General features: G+C 38.9%; 1 protein-coding gene across 10 annotated transcripts in view; it reads left to right on the top strand.

Moving 5' to 3' along the window:
* Nucleotides 1–16,134, top strand: part of IFI16 (interferon gamma inducible protein 16) — a 51,200-nt gene that overhangs the window by 17,881 nt on the left and 17,185 nt on the right. For all 10 annotated transcript variants that reach the window (XR_010110607.1, XM_055112843.2, XM_055112847.2 and 7 more), the window contains 3 exons: nucleotides 569–991; nucleotides 2,681–2,869; nucleotides 14,851–15,018. Coding sequence is in view for 9 of the 10 variants with exons in the window: in XM_055112843.2 (XP_054968818.1) it covers nucleotides 569–991; nucleotides 2,681–2,869; nucleotides 14,851–15,018 (780 nt within the window). In the remaining variant the exon portion in view is untranslated. The remainder of the gene's footprint in view (nucleotides 1–568; nucleotides 992–2,680; nucleotides 2,870–14,850; nucleotides 15,019–16,134) is intronic.

Raw genomic sequence — 16,134 nt, 5'->3', positions numbered from 1 at the left:
GCCGTGGCATAATCTCGGCTCACTGCAGCCTCCACCTCCCGGGTTCAAGTGATTCTCCTGCCTCAGCCTCCCAGGTAGCTGGGATTACAAGCGCCTGCCACTACACTCAGCTAATTTTTGTACTTTTAGTAGTGCCAGGGTTTCACCATGTTGGCCAGGCTGGTCTCAAACTCCTGATCTCAGGTGATCCACCCGCCTCGGCGTTTCAAAGTGCTGAGATTACAGGTGTGAGCCACCGCGCCTGGCCCTAAAATTGATTAAGTTACTTCATGACACTGGCTTTCAGTATCCACTGGTCTTATGTTGCTCTTATGCTTTATTTCTTAAGGATGATTCTGTTTACAGAAAGGTCATCTTTTCACTATATGGTCTTCTCTGTTACTTCATCTTGGTATTGTACCAGTTTAAGATATCTTCTGCCCTGGCTCGCAATCCCTCTCTATCCTGACTCCAGCTCTAAACATCTGTGCAAGTTTTGGGGCCCTGTGTTATACTGAGGTCACTGAATAGCAGTTCTGTATTTCTCAATTAGACATTTTTCTTTGTTCTCCTGTGCTATCATACACAGAACCCGAAAACAGTGGCCAAATGTCAGGTAACTCCCAGAAGAAATGTTCTCCAAAAAGGCCCAGTGATAGTGAAGGTACTGAGTACAACAAAGCCATTTGAATATGAGACCCCAGAAATGGAGAAAAAAATAATGTTTCATGCTACAGTGGCTACACAGACACAGTTCTTCCATGTGAAGGTTTTAAACACCAGCTTGAAGGAGAAATTCAATGGAAAGAAAATCATCATCATATCAGATTATTTGGAATATGATAGTCTCCTAGAGGTCAATGAAAAATCTACTGTATCTGAAGCTGGTCCTAACCAAACGTTTGAGGTTCCAAATAAAATCATCAACAGAGCAAAGGAAACTCTGAAGATTGATATTCTTCACAAACAAGCTTCAGGAAATATTGTATATGGAGTATTTATGCTACATAAGGTAAGTCCTCAAAATTGTTTCGTTTCATTTTTCCACCAACACCTGAAATTAAAAGTCTTGATGTGTGAGATGAAGCTTTGCCTATAAACTGGATATTAGAATCCAGGACTCTGAAGACTAATGACAGGTGGATAAAGACTTCTCTGAAGATAAGACTGGGATTAGGGGACCTGTTAATGTTTCTTTCCCATGTTCTCCTTCCCAGAGCATTAAACTTTAGTCCTTACAGTAATGTTCACTGAGAAACCTTAAGACTTTATCAGTTGTTATTATCTATGCTAAGTGATCAAGGACATGGTGAGGTCTACATCCATACACACATGATACTAAGTTTATCCCTTTGATTATTATCTCTACTGTCATAAAAATCATATTATTTTTATTTTGAATGAAGTATTGTCCTCTGAGGCTTGAGTTCTGGTTGTGACAGTCAGAATAAGAAATAAATTGACTACTCATGGCTGGAAAACAAATGCAGAAAGTAGGTAGGACAATGTTGTGACCAAATGAAACTAATTCATCATAAAGAAATGGAACAATTGGGAAATACGAATTTGGATGATACTTGGAAAATCAGGTAATCTAAATTTGTCATTTATATATAAATAACCAAAAAAAAAAAATAGAGCACAGAGTGCTTTTCCTGATATGTTCCTGTCCAAATTCATAACCAGTTAGCATGAGACATTCCACCCCCCAAAAAAGCATCTATCCTCTGCTATTGATTCAAGCAATTTCTTATCTGATCAATACTTCATTACCCATTATATTTGTTTCCTAGAACAACTCATTAACCTGCGTTACTTTCTGTACACACTCTTTTTTTTTTTGAGACGGAGTCTCTGTCGCCCAGGTTGGAGTGCAGTGGCGCGATCTCGGCTCACTGCAACCTTCGCCTCCTGGGTTCAAGCGATTCTCCTGCCTCAGCTTCCCAAGTAGCTGGGACTACAGGCGTGTGCCATCACGCCTGGCTAATTTTTTGTATTTTTAGTAGAGACGGGGTTTCACTATGTTAGCCAGGATGGTCTTGGTCTCCTGACCTCGTGATCTGCCCACCTCGGCCTCCCAAAGTGCTGGGATTACAGGCATGAGCCATTGCGCATGGCCTATATACACACTCTTAAAGAGATGATTCTTACAAATCTAATTCTAGGATGATGAGTAATGAGCAAAAAGCTGGAATGTTTGAGCTCAAGGACTTGGTTTCAGGAGGGGGTACAAATATTGGAAGAGACTCAGTAAATGCAGAAAGTAGAAAAAGTAATTAGAGAGTTACCAGAAGCTTGCTTTTTCTTACAGATTCCTCATAAGTCACTGAATAAATAGTTGTAGCAGATATCCATTCTTTTTGCATGGGGCCAGAGACCCAGAAAGGCTATCAGAGATTTCAGCTTCCTCTGTATCAAGGTGCTTTGGGAAGCAAAGCTTCCCTGTAGGTGAAAGCAGTAGAAATTTGGAAGAAAACTCATTGTTCTAGAACTGTCATAGAAATACCTCAGATATGAAAGACTTAAACCAAAAGGATATTGAGGGACGGCTTTCTGCAAAGATGTGGCCTAAGATATATGCATATCTGTACTAGGAGTTGCTGTCGTGCATCTTGTTTAACTCTCTTAGAAGGGACTTCAGCCTATATGTGGTTGTTATTAATTACATTCTCAGGAACAGAATATTAATTTTCTGTTACAGAAAACAGTAAATCAGAAGACCACAATCTACGAAATTCAGGATGATAGAGGAAAAATGGATGTAGTGGGGACAGGACAATGTCACAATATCCCCTGTGAAGAAGGAGATAAGCTCCAACTTTTCTGCTTTCGACTTAGAAAAAAGAACCAGATGTCAAAACTGATTTCAGAAATGCATAGTTTTATCCAGGTAAGAATTAAATAGGCAAATATTAGTTTTCCAAAGTGGAAATGATTTGCTTTAAGTTTTGGCAAAAACAAGTTTGTAGGTGTTTTTTACAGAGTTCAGCAGGAGGCATGAGAAAACAGATATTCTCCTTGTATTCACATTTACTTTTTTTAATTTTTTTTTTCTGGATGGAATGATATGATAGGATACAATTTTAAAAAGAAAGAAATCTGAACTTTATCAAAAAAATTGAACTCTGAATTTTATGTAAACTTTTAAGTGATTGTAGGGTTGGGATTTAAAATTACATGTTCTCCATTTGTGAATTAGAAAACGTCGTGTGTGTGTGTGTGTGTGTGTGTGTTACTTTCTAGTTTGTAACATTACAATACACATATGTGTGTATTTAGTCCATAAAAATACCTAATTTGAAAATTAAAATTATTTGCAGTGATCAAAATTATGTCCCACTGACAAAGTTTTATACAGAGGAAGCTCTCCAATTTGTTAATTTGAATTCAAATATTCACGTGTTAAGTTTCCTTACAGTACATGATTTTACACTGTTGCCATTTTGAATGTTGTAAATTATTTTTTATTTCAGTAGGTTTTTGGGAAACAGGTGGTGCTTCGTTATAGGAATAAGTTCTTTAGTGGTGATTTCTGACTTTTTGATGCACCCATCGTCCAAGCAGTGTACACTGTACCCAGTGTGTATGTAGTATTTTATCCCTCACCCCCCTCCCACTCTTTCCCCTGAGTCCCCAAAGTCCATTGTATCATTCTTATGCCTTTGTGTCCTCATAGCTTACCTCCCACTTATGAGTGAGAACATGCAATGTTTGGTTTTCCTCTCCTGAGTTACTTCACTTAGAATAATGGTCTCCAATTCCATCCGGGTTGCTGTGAATGCCGTTATTTTGTTCCTTTTTGTGGATGAGTAATAGTATTCCACGGTGTATACATACCCCATTTCTTTATCCATTTGTTTACTGATGGGCATCTGGGCTGGTTCCATATTTTTGCAGTTGTGAATTGTGCTGCTGTAAACATGCATGTGCAATGATCTTTTTTCGTATACTGACTTCTTTTCCTCTGGGTAGATACCCAGTAGTGGGATTGCTGGATCAAATGGTAGATCTGCTTTTTAGTTCTTTAAGGAATCTATACACTGTTTACTATAGTAGTTCTACTAGTTTACATTCCCACCAGCGGTGTAGAAGTGTTCCTTTTCACCACATCGATGCCAGCGTCTATTTTTTTAAATTTTTTGATTATGGCCATTCTTGCACGAGTAATGTGGCATCATTTTGTGGTTTTGATGTGCATTTCCCTGATCATTAGTGATGTTGAGCGTTTTTCCTTATGCTTGTTGGCCATTTACATATCTTCTTTTGAGAATTGTCTATTCATGTCCTTAGCCCTTAGCCCTTTTTTTTTTTGAGACGGAGTCTTGCTCTTTTGCCCAGGCGGGAGTGCAGTGGCGCTATCTCGGCTTACTGCAAGCTCCGCCTCCCGGGTTCACGCCATTCTCCTGCCTCAGCCTCCAGAGTAGTTGGGACTACAGGCGCCCGCCACCGCGCCCGGCTAATTTTTTGTATTTTTAGTAGAGACAGGGTTTCACCGTGTTAGCCAGGATGGTCTCGATCTCCTGACCTAGTGATCCGCCCGCCTCGGCCTCCCAAAGTGCTGGGATTACAGGCGTCAGCCACCGTGCCCGGCCCTTAGCCCACTTTTTGATGGGATTATTTGTATGTGCAATGCTTGTTCCCTGGTGCCATAAATAAATAGCATTTGAATATAAATTTAATTTTTTCAGCAAGGCCATTTTTATACTTTCTGTAGAAAGGGTACACTCGCCAGCAGTTTTGCCACAAGAGTATGCGGAACAAAGGAGACAGGCTCATTTATAATCTGACGCGTCCACCCTCCTGCTGCGTTCGGTTTCCATTGGCTGGGACAGGACCTCACCTTCTGTATTTGTCCCGACTGGCTAGCACTTAGAACTTTTTAAAAGAGGCAAAGGCATAGGAGAACAAAGGAAGGAGGAAGTAACTTGTGGAATGTTGAGAAAGGTTAAAAACACCTTTAAATAAGGAAGAGGAACAGGCTATGCCCTAATGCTTGTTTGGATCAGTATAAGCATGTTAGGGCAAATATTTAGGCTAAATTGTGGGAGCTAAGAACATAAAGTATATTGATTTTTTATTATGGCTAGCAGATATTTAAGAATGTTTGTACAGGTCTTTGAATAAATTTTGCTTTTAAGAGAAGTTACTATTTATTTCTAATTAGATGGGGAGGAAAGTTTTTGAAGAGGAACCTCTACTTTTTACAATTTCCCCTCTTATTTCATAATTCTTCTTTAAACTTGTTTAATATGTTTTGACTTAATTTTTTTTTTGTCCTTTTAAGAGAAGTAATTTTTCAGAATGGGGGGAGGAGAATTAGGAGTTAACTCTGCAAGAGTGGCAGAGATAAGTTTTTGTATAAAATTTCAAAGGCAGGGAATAATATAACAGCCTACAAGAATAAGTACACCAATAACAAGAGCAAACGAGGTGAGAATTGAAGTTAAATTTTTTTTTATCCGCTGAACCAATGTTTTATTATTTTAGAAAAAGAGTTATTTATTTTAGAATTTTTGGCAAGTTTATCGGATAGGGCTGTTAATCCTTGTAGCACTTTTGTTATAGTTCTATCAGGGGCAGTATTAGGAATAAAGGTATAACGTTGAGTTTTAATTATGACACAAACTTCTTTTTTTGCTAATATTATATTTAAAGCTATTTTATTTTTCTGGACCATCTGGCTGGTAGGTCCTAATTGCTTAGCTTTCTCTTTGATGGCGTCCTCAGTGTAAGTTATGAATCGTTGCTGATTATAGTAGATATAGTTTATTTAGTCTACTTAAAAAAAATTTATAGTTACTTAACAGAACAACATAGATTTAAACTCTGCAGCTATTTGATTTTGTGCTTTAAACTTATTTGGCACTTCTCATAGGACCTTAATAGCATTTATGTAAACCTAAGGTTTAAAGGACTCATGAGGAGTTTCCTTTGGCCTGCAGTGTCTTGTTTTTACCTTTTTTTTTTGGTGAAATGCCAGGGTGAAGGGGATAGCCAGTTGGATTAGAGCATAAGTACTGCTCCAATTATTTGGCAGTGTCTAGTAAAAGTCCTCTACAATATCACCATAATTTGCTTGGGGATGGCTAAGCGTGGACTGATGGGCAAGCTCTTGGAAACGCTTGAGCTCCTTGCATCCTTTTATGCTTCTAAGGAATACCAAATTTTCCTCTTGCCGTGAGAGGCACAAAGTAAACTTGGCATTCAGAGGTGGAAGCCGGCTTGCCCTCGGGGGCGGACCCCCAGGGTATTGAGTTTCAGGAAATAACAGATAGAGAGCTCAGCATGATGGATTATCCTAAACTGTGGGATTTTGCAAGAGAGCCACCATATGTCCGTTTCTGGTCAATGAGGAGACCATCCGAGTGGAAAGGGGATAATCTGGACCTCTGGCCTACCATGCGTACAAGCGTGATAATAATTTTTATTTAAAGTGCGAAGGGAATATTTAATTCATTCCAGCCAGGCATTTGCATCTTGATATTTTGTCTTGATGGCTAAGGTCTGTCTTAGATGTCTTATTTTTACAATAGACAACCTAGTTTTATTATTAGATGTAGGGGCAACTGGTGTGGGATCTACAACCGAGGCTACTGAAGAAGGGGAAGATGGGGGAATAATGCGTATTTTAAAAACACCTAGGGGGTCTTTTTCATTTATGTCAATCCCCATGCCACCTAAGCGACTAAGGGCAGGTCTAGAGTTAGTTAAGGTGGAGGTGGTGATAAAGAGAAGGACAGAGTTACATTGATAAGGACTGACAGTTAGAAGGGGTAGCCCTTTTGGTGAAATAGATGAAGGGTTTTAGATCTGCACAAACCTTTTTTGTGGAAGTCTAACTTTGCTCTTGAGTAGTTTAAAGGATGTAGTCCCATTTACTACAAGGTTGCCAGGCTGTAGGAGCAGAAAATCGATGCCTTGGCTGCAGGTGCTCACAATGATGAGTGCTATGGGTAATTGTGTCAATTAGAGGGCCGGGACATAAATATTTGTGTGAAAAGGCTAGCTGTCATTAATCTTTTTTTATTTCCACAAAGTATGAGAAAACAAGCATTAAAGACAATGGTCTAAGGTGAGTTAGACTTAGTTATATTTATAACAAAGGAGCTAATAACAAAAGAAAAAAATATATAAAAGATGTATTAAAATGAAGCTTTCTTTAACTTAGTAGGGCTTAATCTTAGTACAGTAACCCATAATTCTAACGAAGAAGATGTTTTCTTGACTCGAATATGATGGGTCCATTCTTTCTCAGCTGTGCGGACGGCAGTCTCAGTGGTTAATACATAAAATAGGGTCCTTCCCAGGCTCGAGTTTTTTTTTTTAATCTTTTTTTATCTTTTAATAAGAACATGGTTTTCAGGCTGGTGCTGGTGTACTGGAAATTCTAGGGGTGGTACCTGTGCTAAAAGACTTTTAGCTCTGAGGGAAAAGAAAGTGGAAAATAAGCATATAATTTTTGTTGCATATCCTGGGGCTTGAAGCCCCATGGTGACGCCTCCCGCTCCATTCCTGCTTAGCGCCGCCCAAGGGATGCTGTGGCCCTGCCCCCTCTTGAAGTCTTGGCCTTCTTGTGGCCTTCACCACCCCTGCGTGCTATGGCCTTGGGGATGAGGGGCGTTGTGACTTACCTGGCCACCCTCGGGACTTAAAAAAAATAAACACCATTTTATATTTGACTATTTTTTGTATAATTTTATACTAAATAAGTTAAATTTTACCTTTATATTAATGTGCTATTAATGTTAAATTTAATTTTAGTAAAATATTGTAGACATTATTTATCCAATTTTAATGTCTGACCATAAAGCAAAACTTTTATAGACTCATTTTAATTTTTTATATTTGTTTTTTTCTTGATGATTTGCTTGAGTTCCTCATAGATTCTGGATACTAGTCCTTTGTCAGATGCATAGTTTGTGAATATTTTCTCCCACTCTGTGGGTTGTCTGTTTACTGATTATTTCCCTTGCTACGCGGAAGCTTTTGAGCTTAATTAAGTTCCATCTATTCATCTTTGTTTTTGTTGCATTTGCTTTTGGGTTCTTAGTCCTGAAGTCTCTGCCTAAGCCACTCTCTAGAAGGGTTTTTCCGATGTTATCTTCTAGAATCTTTATGGTTTCTGGTCTTAGATTTAAGTTCTTGATCCATCTTGAGTTGACTTTTGTATAAGGTGAGAGATGAGGATCTAGTTTCATTCTTCTACTCGTAGCTTGCCAATTATCCCAGCACCATTTGTTGAATAGGGTGTCCTTTCCCTACTTTGTGTTTTTGTTTGCTTTGTCAAAGATCAGTTGGCTGTAAGTATTTGGGTTTATTTTTGGGTTCTCTATTCTGTTCCATTGGTCTGTATGCCTATTTTTATACCCAGAACCATGCTATTTTGGTGACTATGGCCTTATAGTATAGTTTGAAGTCAGGTAATATGATGCTTCCTGATTTCTTCCTTTTGTTCTTTTTCTTAGTTTTGCTTTGGCTATGTGGGCTGTTTTTTGGTTCCATATGAATTTTAGGATTTTTTTTTCTAGTTCTGTGAAGAATGATGGTGGTATTTGGATGGGAATTGCATTGAATTTGTAGATTGCTTTTGGCAGTATGGTCATTTTCTTTATTTCTTTCTTTCTTTTTTTTTTTTTTTTTTTTTTTTGAGACGAAGTCTCGCTCTTGTCCCCCAGGCCTGGAGTGCAATGGCGCGATCTTGGCTGACTGCAACCTCCGTCTCCCGGGTTCAAGCGATTCTCCTGCCTCAGCCTCTCGAGTAGCTGGGATTACAGGTGCATGCCACCACCACGCCTGGCTAATTTTTGTATCTTTAGTAGAGATGGGGTTTCACCGTGCTGGCCAGGCTGGTCTCAAACTCCTGACCTCAGGTGATCCACCTGGCTTGGCCTCCCAAAGTGCTAAGATTACAGGTGTGAGCCACTGCGCCCGGCCAATATGGTCATTTTCACGATATTCATTCTACCCATCCCCGAGCATAGGATGTGTTTCCATTTGTTTGCGTCGTCTATGATTTCTTTCAGCAGTGTTTTTAGTTTTCCTTTAGAGGTCTTTCACCTCCTTGGTTAGGTATATTCCTAAGTGTTTTATTTTATTTATTTTATTATTTGCAGCTATTGTGAAAGTGGTTGAGTTCTTGATTTCATTCTTAGCTTGGTTGCTGGCGGTGTATAGCAGAGCTACTGATTTTCATGCTTTAATTTTGTATCCTGAAACTTTGCTGAATTCATTTACCAATTCTAGGAGCTTTTTGAATGAGTCTTTAGGGTTTTCTAGGTATACAATCATATCATCAGCAAACAGCGACAGTTTGACTTCCTCTTTGCCGATTTGGATTTCCTTTATTTCTTTTGTCTGATTACCTGGCTAGGACTTCCATTACTATGTTGAATAGAAGTGGTGAGAGTAGGCATCCTTGTCTTGTTCCAGTGCTTAGGGGGAATGCTTTCAATTTTTCCCTGACCAGTATAATGTTGTCTGTGGGTTTGTCATAGACGGCTTTTATTACCTTAAGGTATATCACTTCTATGCCAATATTGCTGAGGGTTTTAATCATAAAGTGATGCTGGATTTTGTCAAATGCTTTTTTTTTGCGTCTACTTAGATGATCCGGTGATTTTTGTTTTTAGTTCTATTTGTGTGGTATATCACATTTATTGACTTGTGTATGTTAAACCATCCCTGCGTCCCTGGTATGAAACCGACTTGATCATGGTGCATTATCTTGACATGCTGTTGGATTCTGTTAGCTAGTATTTTGTTGAAGATTTTTGCATCTATGTTCATCAGGGATATTGGTCTGTAGTTTTTTTGTTGTTGTTGTTATGTCCTTTCCTGGTTTTGGTATTAGGGTGATACTGGCTTCATAGAATGATTTAGGGAGGATTCTCTTTCTCTATCTTGTGAAATAATGTCAATAAGACTGGTACCAATTATTCTTTGAATGTCTGATAGAATTTAGCTGTGATTCCATCTGGTCCTGGGCTTTTCTTTATTGGAAATTATTTTTTATTACCATTTCAATATCACTGCTTATTATCACTCTGTTCAGAGTTTCTATATCTTCCTGGTTTAACCCAGGAGGGTTGTATATTTTCAGGTTTTCTACTTTATGCACATAAAGATGTTCATAGTTGCATTGAATGATCTTTTGTATTTGTGTGATATCAGTTGTAATATTTATCATTTTGTTTTTAATTGAACTTATTTTGATCTTTTCTTTTCTTTGATAATTTCACTAACAGTCTATGAATTTTGTTTATTTTTTCAAAGAACCAGCTTTATGTTTCATTTATCTTTTGTGTTGTTCTTTGTCTGTCACAATTTCATTTAGTTCTGCTTTGATCTTTGTTATTTCTTTTCTTCTGCTGCATTCGTGTTTGGTTTGTTCTTGTTTCTCTAGTTCCTTGAGGTGTGACCCTAGATTATCTATTTGTACTCTTTCAGACTTTTTGATGTAGGCATTTAATGCTATGAACTTTCTTCTTAGCATCACCTTTGTTGTATCTCAGAGGTTTTATAGGTTGTTTCTCTATTATCATTCATTTCAAAGAATTTTTTAGTTTCCATTTTGATTTCATTATTGACTCTATGATCATACGGGAGCAGGTTATTTAATTTCCATGTATTTGCATGGTTTTAAGGTTCCTTACAGTTGAGTTCCAATTTTATTCCACTGTAGTCTGAGAGAGTACTTGATATAATTTCAATTTTTTTTTAAAATTTTTGAGACTTGTTTTGTGGCCTATTATATGGCCTATCTTGGAGAATGTTCCATGTGCTGATGAAAAGAATGTATATTCTGCAGTTGTTGGGTAGAATGTTCTGTAAATATCTGTTAAGTCCATTTGTTGTACGGTATAGTTTAATTCCAAAAATTTTTGTTTGTTGACTTTCTGTCTTGTTGGACTGTCTAGTGCTTTCAGTGGAGTATTGAAGTCAACCAGTATTATTGTGTTGCCATCTGCCTTATTTCTTAGGTTCAGTAGTAATTGTTTTATAAATTTGGGAGCTCCAGTGTTAGGATTGTGACATTTTCCTATTGGACTAGTTCTTTTAGCATTATATAATGTCCCTTTTTGTCTTTTTTAACTGCTGTTGCTTTAAAGTTTGTTTTGTCTGATGTAAGAATAGCTACTCCTGTTCCTTTTTGGTGTCCATTTGCATAGTGTATCTTTTTCTACCCCTTTACCTTATGTTTATATGAAACCTTATGTTTATGTGAGGCCTTATGTGTTAGGTGAGTCTCTTAAAGACAGTAGACACTTGGTTGGTGAATTCTTATTCATTTTGCTGTTCTGTATGCTTTAAGTGGAGCATTTTGACCATTTATATTCAATGTTAGTATTGAGATGTGAGGTCCTATTTTATTCATCATGCCATTTGCTGCTTAAATACCTTACTTTTTTATTACTGTGTTATTTTATAAGTCCTATGAGATTTATGCTTTAAATGTTTTATGTTCTATTTTGGTGTATTTCGAGGATTCATTTCAAGATTTAGAGCTCTTTTTAGCAGTTCTTGTAATGCTGGCTTGGTAGTGGCTAACTCTCTCAGCATTTGTTTGTCTGAAAGAGACTTGATCTTTCATTTATGAAGCTTAGTTCACTGGATACACATTCTTGGCTGATAATTGTTTTGTTTAAGGAGGCTAAAGATAGTACTCCAAACCTTTCTAGCTTGTAGGATTTCTGTTGAGAAATCTGCTTTTAATCTGATAGGTTCCTTTATAAATTACCTGATACTTTGCTTCACAGCTCTTAAAATTCTTTTCTCTGTCTTGACTTTAGAGAGCCTGGTGACTATGTGCCTAGGCGATGATCTTTCTCCAGGGTGTTCCCCGGGTGTTCTTTGAGCTTCTTGTATTTGGATGTCTAGATCTCTAGGAAAGCCAGGGAAGTTTTCCTCAATTAATCCCTCAAATATGTTTTTCAAACCTTTAGATTTATCTTCTTCCTCGGGAACACCAGTTATTCTTAGGTTTGGTTGTTTAACATAATCCCAAACTTCTTGGAGGCTTTGTTCATTTTTTTTTTTTTTTTTTGAGACACACTTTAGCTCTTGTTGCCCAGGCTGGAGTGCAATGGGGCGATCTCGGAACACTGCAACCTCCACCTCCCAGGTTCAAGCAATTCTCCTGGCTTAGCCTCCCAAGTAGCTGGGATTACAGGTGCCTGCCACCACGCCCAGCTAATTTTTTGTATTTTTAGTAGAGCCAGCGTTTCACTATGTTGGCCAGGCTGGTCTCGAACTCCTGACCTCAGGCGATCCACCTGCCTCAGCCTCCCAAAGTGCTGGGATTACAGGCATGAGCCACCATGCCCGGCAGCTTTGTTCATTTTTAATTCATTTTTCTTCGTCTTTGTCAGATTGAGTTAATTCACAAGCCTTGTCTTCAAGCTCTGAAGTTCTTTCTTCTACTTGTTTGATTCTATTGCTAAGACTTTCCAGTGTGTTTTGCATTTCTCCAAGTGTGTCCTTCATTTCCAGAAGTTGTGATTTTTTTTATGCTCTCTATTTTTTTGGAGATTTTTCCATCCATATCCTGTAACATTTTTTAAATTTCTTTAAGTTGGTATTCACCCTTCTCTGATGCCTCCTTGGGTAGTTTAATAATCCACCTTCTGAATTCTTTTCTGGCAATTCAGAGATTTCTTCTTCGGTTGGATCCACTGCTGGTAAGGTAGTGTGATCTTTTGGGGCTGTTAAAGAACCTTGTTTTGACATATTACCAGGATTGTTTTTCTTCTTCCTTCTCATTTGGGTACACTATATCAGAGGAAACATCTGGGACTCAAGGGCTGCTGTTAGGATTTTTTTTGTCCCACAGGGTGCTCCCTTGATGTGGTGCTCTCCCCCTTCTCCAAAGGATGGGGCTTCCTGAGAGCTGAACTACAGTGATTGTCAACACCCAGCAGAGCTACTATGCTCCAGGCTCCAGGCTGGTACTGGGTAGTGTCTACAAAGAGTCCTGTGATGTGGTTCGTCTTCAGGTCTCATCCATGGATGTCAGTACCTGCTCCTGTGGAGGTGGCAGGGCAGTGAAGTGAACTCCATGAGGGTCCTTGGTTTTAATTTTGTTTATTGGGATAATTTTGTGTTGGTTGTCCTCCAGCCAGGAGGTGGAGCTTTTAAGAGAGCATCAGCTGCAATAGTATAGGGAAGATACAAGCTTGCCCTAGGGTCACTTGAAATAGGATTTGAGTTTCTCAGGTGGTGGGTGGGGGGGGGCCACAGAGCTCCCAAGAGATTATGTCCTTTGTCTTCTGGCTACCAGGGCAGGTAGAGAAAGACCATCAGGTGGGGGCAGGGTTAGGTGTGTCTGAGCTCAGATTCCCCTTGGACAGGGAAAGCTGATGCTGCTGTGGGGGATGGGGTGTGATTCTCAGGCCAATGGAGGTATATTCCCAACGGAATTATGGCTGCCTCTGCTGTGTCATGCAAGTTGCCAGGCAAGTTGGGGAAAACTGGCAGTTACAGGCCTCATCCAGTTCCCACACAGCCTGAAAGGCCAGTCTCACTCCCACCATGCACCCACCAAAAACGCTGAGTTTATTTCCAGGCAGCAAATGAGCAGAGCTGAGAACTTGCTACCAGCCTCCCTGCTGAGAAAGCAAGTAGGACTTTCAGAGTTCAAGCCTCCCTGCCTGCTGTGGCTTCTGTGCTGGTGTCTGCACTCCCAGATCACCCCCACCCCTGGGTTCTGTCCAGGAAATTTTGTGTTTGATCGAAACTTCAGCTGGAAGTTTTCTTCTCCCTGTGGTATTTCCCCAATTCTACTGGCAGCCCTCCTGAAGGACCTTTGTGAGACAAAGTCAGAAATGGCTTCCCTGGGGACTGAGAGAGCCCACAGGGCTCTTCCCGCTGCTTCCTCTACCCCTGTATTTCGCTCAGCTCTCTAAATTCACCTTAGCTCCAGGTAAGGTCAGATCCTTCACTTGTGATCCAGACCTTCAGGTTCCCCAGTGAGGATGTATGTTCAGGGGTGGATGATCCCCTTTCACACTTTCACACTTTGGGCACTCACAGTTTTTCTGCTGTCTCCTGGAGCCTGCAGCAGCAATCCGCTTTTTTTCAAACGTGCCATTTTGAATATTCCACTCACATTTAAATGGAAAAACCTATTAAGATATGTTAGGAGAATGATGTTCCTCATAGGCTTCAAAAGGATGTAAAACTCATGGTAAATAATAAAATATTTGAAGAAATTAGGAGGGTGGGGAACCAATATAATGCAGTGGCCAAAAGCAAGGACTTTGGAATAGGATAGACTTGTTCTACATCTGGCACATTAGTTTCCTGATATTGGGAAAAATAGCTTTTAAATATTTCTCATAAGATTGGTTTAAAAATTAAATGAGATAATGGAAAAATATTTCTTATTCCATTGCCTTGTACATTATGGGAAATCAATGTGCAATAGGTCCTATTGCTCTTAGCAAGATAAAGACAAACACTGGAAAGATTTCTAGGGAGAGAAAATGTCACATGCAAATGTTAAAATGTGAAACAGCATAGTGAGTTCTGTATAAATTGGTATATATAGAAAGGTATAGGAAAATGATGCAAGACAGGTAAAAAGCAGCCCTCCAACAAGCTGGCTTTTGTCATAAAGACAGAAATGGAGTCTCCAATGTAAAAACATCAGTAAGTAGATATTGAAAGATTTTAGGAAGAAGAGTACTTGATCATTCCACATTTTAGCAAAAAAAATATTCTGACAATTGCCTGGAGGGATACATTAGAGAGAGACCATGTTTGGAAATAATGAGACCTATTAGAATCTAATAAAGAATGATATTCTCACAAATGAAAAGATGTTGTGCTTCCTCTAATATTGAAAACCATTAAACAGAAAATGAATACTTTCAGATAAAGAAAAAACCAAACCCGAGAAACAATGACCCCAAGAGCATGAAGCTACCCCAGGAACAGAGTCAGCTTCCAAATCCTTCAGAGGCCAGCACAACCTTCCCTGAGAGCCATCTTCGGACTCCTCAGATGCCACCAACAACTCCATCCAGCAGTTTCTTCACCAAGGTACAATTTCCTGGGTCCCATGCCTCATGTCTCCCCACCATAATTTACAGGGATCATTAGACTGTTGAAAGAGCTACTGCTGTAATCTCTGTGAATGTACAATCTTGGTATGAAATTATGTCACTCAATCATTTATTGAATTCATACAGTGAGATAGCACCACATCATAATCTTTACTATCTAAAAGGCATTCATTTATATAATGATTTCTAACTTTAAGAGGATTACTATCTTGTATTGCTCCAGTTGTAGAGAGGGTAAGAGAGAGTGGCCAGACAAGCAGAGACGAAGACAAGAATGCGTTCAGATCCTACATTCCCGTTTCTTTTACCCATTTCCCCTTTGCTTATTAGTAATATTTCTGATTTTATTTTCATAGTTCCAAGTTCCTACCCCCATTACATATTTTGACACATGGTATTTTCTTGATGGGTATCTGTTTCTCCTATGTCATCACTGGTGAGAATCTCCTTAAATTTTACATGCCAACTTAAATGTTTTCCTCTGGCAAGTTCTCGCTGATACAAGATACTGGAACTGATGAGTCCTCCCATTCTTTGCTTTCACAGGGTCTCCTGTCAATGAGATTAAATTACTAATTTCATAGAAGTGAACAGAGAGACTTACTTTATAATGTGTTCCCCATACTTCTTGATCTGAGGTTTTCCTTAACAGGGTCAGCATAGCTCAGGTTATATCTGTAGACCAGAGCAAACCTACAAATTCAGCCTAGAACATGGAACAACAATGACAATAATTACATTTCCACTTTTTGAGCACTTAACTAGACGTTGGTTCTTACGTGTTGTTCCTGATGTACGTTATCTCATTCTTTCTTCATAACCATCAGGAGGATGCTAATTCTGCCCCAATTCACAGAGCAGAAAATAGAGGTACAGAAAGGTTAAAAATCTTCCTCAAGCTTTCAAAGAAAGTTAGAGTCATGATTCATATCCAGTCTTATTTAAACCTAAAACGTGAAAAATTAATGATTATATATGGCTTTAGATTAGGAGTTTATATATGCCATGTCAGTAATTTATTTATTAGTCACGTAACAGTTACATAGCCCACACTTTGCAACCTTCTGATAACAAATGTGGCCAGTGGTGATCA

The sequence above is a fragment of the Pan paniscus genome, chromosome 1 (genome assembly GCF_029289425.2).
Source record: "Pan paniscus chromosome 1, NHGRI_mPanPan1-v2.0_pri, whole genome shotgun sequence".
NCBI classification, from domain to species: domain Eukaryota; kingdom Metazoa; phylum Chordata; class Mammalia; order Primates; family Hominidae; genus Pan; species Pan paniscus.
The sequence above is the reverse complement of the archived record's forward strand: the minus strand, read 5'-3'. Positions and strand labels throughout refer to the sequence as shown.